General features: G+C 35.0%; 1 protein-coding gene across 2 annotated transcripts; it reads left to right on the forward strand.

Annotated features, from left to right (window-relative positions):
* The first annotated feature begins 7404 nt into the window (after positions 1 to 7404).
* LOC116214144 (glucose-1-phosphate adenylyltransferase large subunit 1-like) lies at positions 7405 to 11392 on the forward strand. 2 transcript variants are annotated; one of them, XM_031549465.1, is made up of 15 exons: positions 7405 to 7766; positions 7873 to 8096; positions 8322 to 8444; positions 8538 to 8711; positions 8797 to 8889; positions 8980 to 9063; positions 9181 to 9236; positions 9426 to 9519; positions 9772 to 9957; positions 10066 to 10146; positions 10236 to 10322; positions 10399 to 10503; positions 10607 to 10713; positions 10832 to 10892; positions 10982 to 11392. In XM_031549465.1, exons 2-15 carry the CDS (start codon positions 7875 to 7877, stop codon positions 11081 to 11083), a joined length of 1575 nt encoding a protein of 524 aa, XP_031405325.1. In that variant the 5' UTR covers positions 7405 to 7766; positions 7873 to 7874; the 3' UTR covers positions 11084 to 11392. The 2 variants fall into 2 exon arrangements, with proteins under 2 accessions (XP_031405325.1, XP_031405324.1); XM_031549464.1 differs by having other exon boundaries at positions 7406 to 7664.
* Positions 11393 to 12128: the final 736 nt, after the last annotated feature.

Consider the following 12128-nt stretch of genomic DNA (forward strand, 5'->3'; position numbering starts at 1 on the left):
TCCAATCAAATCATTTGCCCAAAATTGGCATAGCAAAGAAACATCTTCTAAAGACTTTTGTCTCTCGGGAGGACGACGACCATGACACTATCATTTGTTCTTCCTCTTCGACGATTCTCTTCCACAAATTCCGAATTTCCATTTTCCTCTTCCCTTTGGAAATCAGCATATCATACATTGTACATATACCATAACATATCATGCATAAGACATACTACCATATTAAAAAATCAGCAAGAGAGAAAAAATAGATGAGAAGTCCGAATCCGAGGGGGAGGAAGAAGATCTTTCGATGAATACCTGCGTGTGGGAGGGATTTGTTTAATAGGTCCATCGACCTAATTTATGAGTGGATATACGTAATGTCTACAAGGATCATTGATACACGTGTATCATAGGTGCACCTATGAACTGCTTTTTCATAACGGATCGATACGATGTCTGAAAGATTACATATTGAAATCTTTGGTACTATTCACGATCAATTAGAGTCTCCAAGCTAATGTTATGTTAATGAATGTTTGGAGTAACCGTCTCTCTAGCCTCTAATTATGCTATTTTTATATATTTAGGGTATCATAAAAAACTAAGAAAAAGTTACTGTATGTAATATTATGATGTTACTCATTGACTTTTAATTTTTAATATTTCAGACATTGAAAATAATTTGTTTTCTCAATGAGACTGTTCTACTCTTGAGGAAAACTTTTTCTTTAATTCATAGAAAAATGGGAAAGACTTCTCAATCAAAAAAAAAAAAAGAAGAGTTTCAAATATATTTTGTACATATGCAAGAAACCAATAAATTACTTATAGAATATATATATACCACCTATAGCTGGTTGAAAGCGCGACAGCTTGATAGTTCAAACTACAATTTTTAATACTACAAACTAAAAGAATATCGGAGAGAATTTCATAAACAAAAAGAGTTTCTTTATTCTGACTTGTTCCTCTATGATGGTGGAGGGTTACTCCCATACATACTCACAAAATGAGATTACATCGGTATTTAAAGACCTAATACACAAGTTACGATAACAACTCTTAGACTACTGGCAAAAACGATGTCTTTGCTTGCGTGTCTAAGCAAACTATTATATTAAAAATTTTCTAATTCATAGAGAAAACTACTTTTTTTAGAAAAAAAAAGATTATGATTTATTCATGAGTTTTGAACTTTTTTTTATAGCAAAATTTGCGTTTATTTGAAAATTTTATATTATAGATAATTATCATAATTAGATGTAGACCCACATGTTAAGCATATTATACACATCATTTAATTTATTAAAAAACTTCATAATTTTCAAGAAAAGATTTAATATTTCTTCATGGTTGATTTTTTTAATTTTTCGAAAAACCTTTTAATATTTAATCTTAATTTTTTAATGAAGAATTAAGTTCTTCAAGTAATGGAAAAGATGAGCACCTATAGCATGATCATTCCAAAAAAGTGACCGACGGAGCATTATTGTATCGTGCCTCGACTTTTATATATTAAAATTACTATTTGTAACATCTAATGTGGCATTTGGTAACGGAGTGAAATTATGATCTCGTTTAATTGCAAACTTTTTAAAAATTTCAAAACGATCCAAATTTTTAAGATTTTTCAAAATGTACCCCATCCTCTCTCTTTCTTCTCCACTTTTTCTCCCTTCTGCAAGTTCTCTCTCTTTTCATCTGAAGCCTTCAACCGAGCCTCAAATCTAAAGATTGACACCAATTGGCCCTTCAATCACGTGAAGCGAGGATGGCCTCTTCATCTTCTTCACCGTCGGAGTTGATCGGAATAAAAGTTAGGGCTTTTTTTGTTTTGGCAGTTGATTTGCAGAGGAAGAATGGAGACTGTACAGGGGAAGGAAAAATGTTGAAAAATTTAAAAAAAATTGGTTGTTTGGAAATTTTAAAATGTTTGTAGTGAAGTTAAAGGAAGTTATTCCAATGCGTTAAAACAGATTAAAGATAGTAAGCAACAATTAGATACAAAAATTGTTCATAAAAAAACTAGATTAATGTCAACTAGAAGATAGCTCGTGCATATGCCCTGGCTAAAATTATTATTTGTTGGCCCATTCATTTTTTTCTTTAAATATTTTTTAAATATGAAAAATAACCGATTAATATCGTGAATAAAGAAATACTGTAAATGATATGTATATATGCTGACTTATGTAAGAAATATCAAGAGCGAAGGAGAATCTTTTTTTATTACCTTTATTTATATAATTTTATTTAACGAGTCTGCAGTATACTTAGAAGCATATCTTTTTATGTAATACCTAATTTTAGTTTGAACTTTTCGATATCGATGCAATGTGATTGTAAAAAATTACTCCACTCTCAAGTTAAAAGTATAATGCGATTCCGATTTAGAAAATGGCTTCCACTATTAACTTGACAAAATCAAAAAATTGTGAAACAAATGAAAAATAAGTGGCTCTAGCTTCTGAAAAGCGTCTCAAGCAAAATGGTATGAAACGCAAGTAGTTTTAGCTTGTAAAAAACTTCTCAAGCGAAATGTGAGGAAATATTTTGCATCTTAATCCATCTGATTATTGGCAACATCAAGTGTTTATTCATATCATTCATCAAGTATGCTTTCTAATAACATGGGTATAATAAATCCTTGAATATGACGAAATAAAAAAAAGTATAGGACCACAAAAAGAATTCAGTAAAATTACTTTGAATGAAAATAACTCGCTAAGATGTATGAAGTCTTTACTTGATCAGAGTATAGATCAAAGATCTCATAAGCTCTTCTGTGAAGTCCCCTAATAGCTTAATGCAAATTGGTAAATACCTTTAGGAAAAAATAATGACACTTCTCCGCATTACTCCACCTTCCTATCTGAAAATAATGTACGAAAAACTCAACGTCCCGTTAAATATATTCATTTATAAGTTAGTCTATTGATCTTCTACTGCATGTTTTCGATTTTGGAAGCGAAATGTCATTATAATATTGCACCACTTGTCATGTTGTTATGGGGTCACACGAAGGGTCACGCAAGAAAAATGACTCATTGTTCTACGTGGCACTTCTCGATGCGTCGTTTCGACTCTTAATATTGAATATATATATATATATGAGCTTGATTTCGACTCTTAATATTGAATATATATATATATATGAGCTTGATTTACCCATGAATCTTTCACCTTCACCGTAGCTCAAAGAAAAATTCACTAAAATTTAAAAAAGAAAAGAAAAGAAAAGAACATTGCAAAAACTTTTTTATCCCTTGGTATTTACTCGGCTTCCTCAATCAAAATCCATATTAACTAAGCCTTAGTTCTTCAACAAAAATTTTTTATTATAAAGAAAAGCTTATGAATTTAATACAATGCAATGAAAATCTTATGTATTTAGTTTTAGAGTTGAATTGAGTTGAGTTTTGGTTTTAATTGGTTTATAATGATTGTGTTGTTGAATTATGAGAAAAAGTGTGAAAAAGTAATGGATAATTGAGAGAAAGTAATGATTGTGTTATTGAATTGTGGAAAAAGTAATGAATAGTTGAGATAAAGTAATTATTGTGTTGTTGAATTGTGAAAAAAGTAATGAATAGTTGAGAAAATTTAATATTAAAAATTAAATTGAATGATTAAAAAAATTGAAGAAAAAGAAAAAAGTAATAATTATGTTGTTGAATTAAAGATAAGTAGAGTTGAGTTAAAATGCTTATTTTTAGGTAGTTGTTAATGGAAACCTGTTAATAATTTTCTTTCCCCTTTTTCCTTTTTTTTTGGGTGAATCCTTTTTCCAGTTTTTTCGGTGGCTCCCTTTTTCCAGTTTTTTCTATGAGCAATAATTGTTGCATATGGTTGCTCTATAATACTTATGCCCCTTGGAGGTAACCTCTACATATGTTCGGTGAGAAATGCTTGAGTGGTCACTGTCTGATTCAACAGTTTGTTAAGGTTTAGGTATCTCATTATTCTTATCACAGCTAGCCAACTTGTAAATATAAGATCGGTAGGTTAAAAATATCGATCGGCTCAAGCCGTGCTATATTTTATATAACGGTGAAAAAATCTTCCTCCAGGGAAGGTTTATGAATACAATATTCGATATAGAAATTTTTTTAAAAAAACATATAACAAAGATCTAATAAAAAATGAAACCTTTCAATACTCATATATCACGAATGATATATGAATGTTATTTTTCTGTTTGTTTCTTCTCAGTGAAACAACTATTCCTTTTCGATAAGGAAGTATATTATATTTTGTCATGGACATATATCTCTACCAAACGTGTCTACTGCATCTGGATATGTCAGATATTCTTTTTAGTAATTCAAGCACAAATATATGGTAAGAATTCGTACCTTTTGGAGTCCTTCTACAGTATGTCATCACGATAGCTGAAGAGAGCCGTGAATGCCGATCGTGTTAAGTATAATTGCGAAAGTCAAATCGATCGCATCACAACCATTGGAACTCCATTTTCGAGGATCCAATGGCAGAAGGGCATGAGATCATGGTAATGACATTCCACGTTAGAATTTTCATAGTTTTCAATGGTAAAAAAACACTTATTTTAATTTATTAAAGATAAAACTTTTATAACGTAAATTTTATTATTTATAAAATTTGAATTTAAAATTTTTTCTTATAATAATAAGTTATAAAATTCAAAATTTTACTTAAAAGAATATGTGTCAACTCACAACTAAATCGATGAAATTGAAAACACCTTTTTAGAAGAATGATTTACGCGTGTGGGGCCAGTTTGATTGAGTGGGGGAAGACGTGTTCTGATTTGACAGCCACGTGTACTCTGCCCCCCTCTGTAGAAAAATCAGCGGTCCACATCTTCGAGGCTGCTCGTCGCTCATGTCAGAAGTCAGATGCCGTTTCCTGGGACCCACTTTCCTGCCACGTGGCGCCTCAGATTGTTTCAAAAGATCTTCCCATGTTTTATTAATGCGTACGTATATATGTACAACACAAAATAATAATTCTTGTAAAAACTTTTCTTGAAATGATCATTATTATGATCATCACGTGAAAATTATAATATGCACCATCTCACATGCTTATGCTTAGGAGGAAACCTTCGTATTAGGATGACTCTGTGGACCAACACTTACATAATGTATTTAAATTTTACATATGATTTACATGCACAACTATCCCATAATATGTACCAGTCATTCTTTTCTATATAAAACATATGATCCACGTAAAACTGAAAATCCTAAGTTGCATTGTAATATTCAATACTAGTAATAAATGACAGTTTAAAAGTTGCATCAAACTTAAATATTCCATATATTATGAAAACTTTACTAATTTGATGACAATCAGTATCGAAATTAAAAAATTATGATATCTGAATTCTTATAAATTCATAAATAATAATTCTTGATATATATATAGGTATATATATATGTCATAGTTAGTATTGCCATCTATAGTATAATTCACGTTTCAAAATTTTTTACTTTTATATAAACCCTGTCAAAATAATTCGTTTTGATCATACCTTCTTTTTGTATACGTCACATTGAATTTGACTGCTCCATATCATCATAGTTATTATTGCCATCTCTAATATATATACATCATATTATTATTATTAACCAAGATATGATTTCTCGTCCTATATTGAAATATGGGTAGAGTGAGTAGGGTGGTTTTTCCACCAGCGTGCACACCCTACTTTTTCTTTAATTTCATACTTTTAATTTATACATTTTTATTTAATAAATATTTATCTCAGTATGCACAACGTAGTATTTGAAGTTTAATCCAACTAATCTAAGTTCGAGTAAGGTCGGCTTTCTATTGGGTACAACTCTCTCAAATGCAGATTTTCATCATTCACAAGAGTTGGACTCAAGACTACTTAAGGAGAATAACACCGAATGATATGAACCAACACACTTTCAATACATCACCAATTTAAATTGTCTTATTATATCAGTGATGTTAGATATGTCCCAATTATTCTAGTCAAATGTAAAGTTATGCCAGCTACGGCTATTCATAAGCACAAAAAACTAAACCAGGCATGAACGTTTTGGTTCGGTAATTATCTCTAGCCAGTTAACTATGGTTAACTGAACCGTTTAGTAAAATGTTAAAAAACTCACAAATAAAATAATTGGCTAAGCATAATTGCATTTGCATATATTTTGCTTTCTTTTTTTTTTTGCCTAATGATAAGTATCGGTAAAATTTCCAAATACATAAAAATTGTCCTTAAAAATTTAGAAGAAAAGTAATTAAAAACCATAAATTTATTTCAATTTAGGCACTTTTTTGGATCAGTTTGGCAGTTGGAGAACTAAACTAAACTGAACCGTGTGACAAGTGGTTAATTGGTTAACCGAACCAAAATAATCGATTCGAAATGGTTCGATTCTTCGGCTGTCAAATGGTTTGGTTCGGACTGATACTCAAGTAATGGAACCGAATTGCACCATGAACAGCCCTAATGCTGGTTGAGTACTGTAATTATGCTTGAAATTAATTTGGTTGTGACCATGAAACACTATTAATCTATTTCTAACTCTTATATTGCAATTGAATTTCGTCCAATTAAAATTTAGCTAGCCGTTAAGACAGATTATATTACGATCATAAAATTTTTATTAAAAATAGCAGAAAAAATTATTAGTTTTCAACCCTATGAAATATTATTTGGTATAATCTTTTAGAAAATTTAAATGATTTTGTTCATAATTTTCACATAATTATCATTATTTCAGCCATTCTCTATATTATTTATTACGTAAATCACTATGATAAGTAAGTGGTTGACAAAAGAGTTTTTCGGATCTGCGGCATTGCACAGGTTGATCCTAGTTTCAATAATTTTATATATATATATATATATATATATAAATCCCGTCAAATGATTTATTTCATATTCTCTCTTTTCTGCATACGAGATTTAATCATCAAGATGTATTCGCAAGACACGTTGTAATCATGGCATTGAATGATCCCTCTTCCATTACTCCATTTAACCGCTAATCAGGTCCACAAGACATAATGGGCTAAAATGGAATGTGTTTGAGTGCTACTAAATAACAACTATCGATATTCCATGCTAATAACTGCATTCTTCTCAATCTATAAAAAGTTAAATTGTTTAGAAATTCTGGACGTAATTTATCTTATTATATTTATTATTCTCGGTTTCGTACATGTCAAAATATAGACGAATGACTAACACAACGCGAATCGGTCAAATAAATGAGAAAATTTATGGACTCCGAATTTAGGCTCAAAGATGTAAACTATAGAAAAGAAAGAGGACAAACCGTAATTATAAATTTATACAAAAAAGAAAGAGAGAGAAACGAATTTTACCAAAAAAAAAAATCAATGACGATGGTGACAGAGTGGAAAATCAAAATCCTACAAATTTGAGTCCACCCTCTGCTCCACTGTACGTCACAACACTCTCGTCCAGTCGTCGTCGTCTCACTGCACTGCGGACATTAACAACAGTGCAGAGCAGAAGCAAACTTCTCGTGACACACAGTTCCCAAAGATCCGTCTCATTCCGCAACCAACCCTTTTGCAGCTGGCCAGAGTCTTGGGATCGGAAGTCGGATTCGAGCTGTTCTTGCTTCCCTTTCTCCGGGTTCTTGGGATTGGAGATTCCAAGTTCTTGATCAGGAAATCTCTTTGACTGGGCAAGTGTTTACTTTTGGATCATTTGAAGCTGCGCGCGGCTACAAAAGCTCGGAATCTCCATAAAAGCGCTTGCTTTCTTGATTACGAGGCTTATTGTCTATGTGCCCACTTGATGATCTCTGCTGAATCATTTTGGGCTGTGGTTGTTTGTTTGTTTGTTTGATTGACTTTTTGTTGGGGTTCTGTCCTGTTCTTGTTCTGTTGCAGAGATGGACTCTTCTCGCTTGACGAGCTTGAAGCCCAATGCTCTCCCAAGAAGTCGTCGTGGGTGCTTCTGGGGTGAGAGTGTCAGAGGGAGTTGGAAGAACAGTAACCGATTCGGGACTCAGGGATTGACAGCTCCGAGTAATGAGAAGGGCTTTAAGCATCTTAAGGCAGGGGCTTCTGTTGTTCGCTCTGTTCTCACTTCGGACTTCGACACCGAGATCACGGTATTTTCGCACTTTCTCCTCAGAGCTGTTAGCTGATTTTGCTCTCCTTTAGCTGTTATGCACTGTCGTTATTAACTCCTGGGCTACTATAATGGCATCGGCAAAAGTTCGGAAAAAGTCATGAAATCTGTTCTTGATTCTGTTTTCTGATCCTTTTGAAAGAAATCAGTTTAGATCACGATGTATGTTCCGGTAGTGATTTAAATGATCGGGTTATGCTACCAGAAATTTCAACCCCCTGAACTGGAGACCCCGAAAGCGGACCCGAATAAGGTGGCTTCGATCATACTGGGCGGAGGTGCAGGAACTCGCCTCTTTCCACTCACTAGTCGCAGGGCAAAGCCAGCGGTAGTACCCCATTTTCCCATTCCTTCAGTGCATAATGGATTCTGTTTAATTCTAATTTGGTTTGATGATTGTCCATTTCCATTTGATTCACAGGTCCCTATTGGTGGATGCTACCGATTGATCGATATTCCAATGAGTAATTGCATTAACAGCGGTATAAGAAAGATATTCATCCTAACGCAATTTAACTCCTTCTCCCTCAATCGCCACCTGTCCCGTACTTATAATTTCGATAAGGGCGTCCACTTTGCTGACGGCTTCGTAGAGGTACCCCTTTGGGTTTGATTTTTCAGATTATCGAAGAACTAAGGTTCGCTAGTGAATTTGTATTGAGATCTTTTCGGTAAAACAGGTTCTGGCAGCAACTCAGACACCAGGTGAAGCGGGAAATAGGTGGTTCCAAGGAACTGCTGATGCTGTTAGGCAATTTATATGGGTTTTTGAGGTAAACTGGCATCAACAGTTTCGGGAATTTTGTAGAAGAATTATAAGTCTTTACTTGAAGCTCAATGATGGGAGCAAACTGATCTTGTAGGATGCAAAGACCAAGAATGTGGAGAATATTGTGATCTTGTCGGGTGATCATCTCTACAGGATGGACTATATGGACTTTGTGCAGGTGAAATTGCAGTTTTTCTTTTTTTTCATCTCAATTAATCTTTTTTTTTTCAATCTATATATTCTGACGGAAGAAAAGAAAAGACCTTGTTAACACTATGATTGGCTTTTTTTGCAGAAGCATATTGATACAAATGCTGATATTACCGTTTCATGTGTTCCGATGGATGACAGGTATTTGTCTTTTTAGTTCATGGCTTATTTCAAAGATGGAACATCGTGCTTGTTTCTCTTTATACTTTCCTGAGATTTTAATATCGAGATCGCTGAATATTTCTGTCTGCTGATTTTGCTTAATGCAATGCAAATCTTTCATCTCTCTGAGAACATTTATTATGACAACTGTTTCTGTTTATCATGTAGCCGTGCATCGGATTATGGACTGGTGAAGATCGACAGCACTGGCAGAATAGTTCACTTTGCTGAGAAACCAAAGGGCAAAGATTTGAGAGCAATGGTATGTAACAAAGTAACAGCATTGCTAAACTGCTTCGACACTTTCAGTCTCTAGAATTACCTCGGTAATCATATTTCAAGCTGTGTGATGTAAGTGTTTAGTGGTAGGATTTTAGATATGTTGGATATATATAGTTAGAACCGTTGAATAATGGCGTTGTAGTTGTCTGATCTACTGATGCAGAATGTTCTATCTTTATTATTTGCATTATGGCTTTTCTGATTGATTTTTTTCTGTTTCTTGAAATTGCAGCAAGTTGATACGACTATCCTTGGGCTATCAAAGCAGGATGCGGCAAGACTCCCATACATCGCTTCGATGGGCGTTTACGTGTTCAAGACGGAAGTGCTGCTGAAGCTTCTGAGGTGGACCTATCCCTCTTGCAATGATTTTGGCTCTGAAATCATTCCATCTGCGGTGATGGAGCACAATGTCCAGGTCAGAGGCCCTGTGATGGTCAGATGGAAAGCTTTTCATGTTTGTAGATCGATCTTCAATTTGGTTCTTGAATAATGCCTAAGTCGTAATTTTTCATTCGGCCCCCAGGCATATCTTTTCAGAGACTACTGGGAGGATATTGGAACAATTAAGTCGTTTTTCGACTCTAACCTGGCACTGACAGAACAGGTGCAAATTTGATGTAGGCTCAGTGATCAGTTAAAGCTAGAAATTCCTAGAACTCACGTCTGTTGTTTGTGTTTGCTTATATTGTGCAGCCTCCCAACTTTGAGTTTTATGATCCTAAAACGCCCTTCTTCACGTCCCCGAGATTCTTACCACCCACTAAAGTTGAAAAATGCCGGGTATTGATTTTAAACTTAAAATGCGTCTCTCTTTAAGATCTGAGTTGACATCTCATGGCAGACCCTGCTTGTGTAGATCGTGGATGCAATAATATCACACGGTTGCTTCCTCCAAGAATGTAGCGTCGAACATTCTATTGTGGGCGTGCGCTCCCGTTTAGATTATGGTGTCGAGCTTAAGGTATGAGCTAGTGTTTGTTGTTATCGGCTGAGCTAAATAAATAGACGTTCTGAAGCTTTCTTAATTTGGTTTCCGAGTTAATTGCTAATTATGTCATTTTCAGGATACTATGATGATGGGGGCAGATTACTATCAGACTGAATCAGAGATAGCTGCTGCCCTAGCGGAAGGCAAGGTTCCCGTTGGCGTTGGTCGGAATACCAAAATAATGTGAGATCTCGATTTTTCCCAACTTTTCTCTTTCAGGAAGCTCTCAAATATCAATGTCCGACTCAATGGACACAACTTTATGCTCTATCTGCTGATGGTCCTGGTCTGTTTCTTAAAGGAACTGCATAATCGACAAGAACGCAAGGATTGGGAAAGACGTGGTTATCAAGAACAGTGATGTAAGTATTTGGCTTCTCTCAGGCTACTGCGGTTCCCACTGAGGGTGTACGCGATACAATCATGAAATGAAATTGTTTCGAGTTTCCAGGGTGTTCAAGAAGCGGACAGGCCCGAGGAAGGATTCTACATCAGGTCTGGAATCACAGTTATACTCAAGAATGCCACCATTAAGGATGGGACCATTATTTGAAACCCGAGAGAGCTCATCATGCGATGAAGGTCGTCTTGTTCAGACCCAAAAGCCTGAGCTGCTGCTGTCTTACAGCGCAGTACTCAATTTCCGTGCTAACTCCTCAGAGAAGGTAGATTTCTCTAGACAGGGTCTGTAAATGTAGTTCGGATCCTTCTACTAAGTGAAAGAAGAGCCTGATAGGCGGTAGCTGGTGACATCACATAGCTAGTAGTTCATGAATAAAAGAGAGAATATGTACAATATACTGACTGTGCGGTAATAAAGGTTTAAGCTACAGCAGCATATAATATGAAAGGATTCGCATACTGAAGGTTTTGTCGATCAATGAATGAATGCTCGAGACTGCCTTAGGTCATTCCACAGGCGATATGAATGAATGCTTGAGACAGCCTTAGATCATTCCACAGGCGATAGGAGATACAAGAAAAACTCACATGTGATGGTGTCTTTGCTACACTTAAAATCCCAAATGGCAGCTCTTCTTATACGATAATTATGCAAGTGAATTTCTCGAAGGATTCGAGATAACCGGAAAAGGAGTCTTGGCTTTAAGTAGCAAAACATAGGTAGAAGATGAAGAGACGTCTACAATTTGAATTTGCAATTCTCCAAAAGAAGTACCACCGGCACGGTGGTGTGATGGTTAAGTTCCAAGCGTTTCACTTGAATATCATGAGTTTGAACCTCACTGAGGACGTAGAGCTCGCCATTATGTGGATGTATTATGAGCTGGTGGTAGCTAACACATAATACTTGATCCAGTGGGCCTTAGATTTAATTCGTTTGCTGATAGGGTTGCGGTGACCAAGTTGGGTTAAGTCTCAACGAGCTATGGCCAAAAAATATTACGTGGCGGCAAGATTCTCTTAGTTGAGGTACCCACAGCGGGCTAATAACCCGACCTAACCTTTAATTTCAGCAAAAAAAAAATCACAACAAGAAGTTTAATTGATTGATATATTCAGAAATGTCAAACCCAAATATTTTCATGCGTCGGGGCTTGGTGGGCCCAATGGGCCAAGCCCTTTTTGGCCCCCTTTTT

The sequence above is a fragment of the Punica granatum genome, chromosome 7, assembly GCF_007655135.1.
Source record: "Punica granatum isolate Tunisia-2019 chromosome 7, ASM765513v2, whole genome shotgun sequence".
Taxonomy (NCBI): Eukaryota; Viridiplantae; Streptophyta; class Magnoliopsida; order Myrtales; family Lythraceae; genus Punica; species Punica granatum.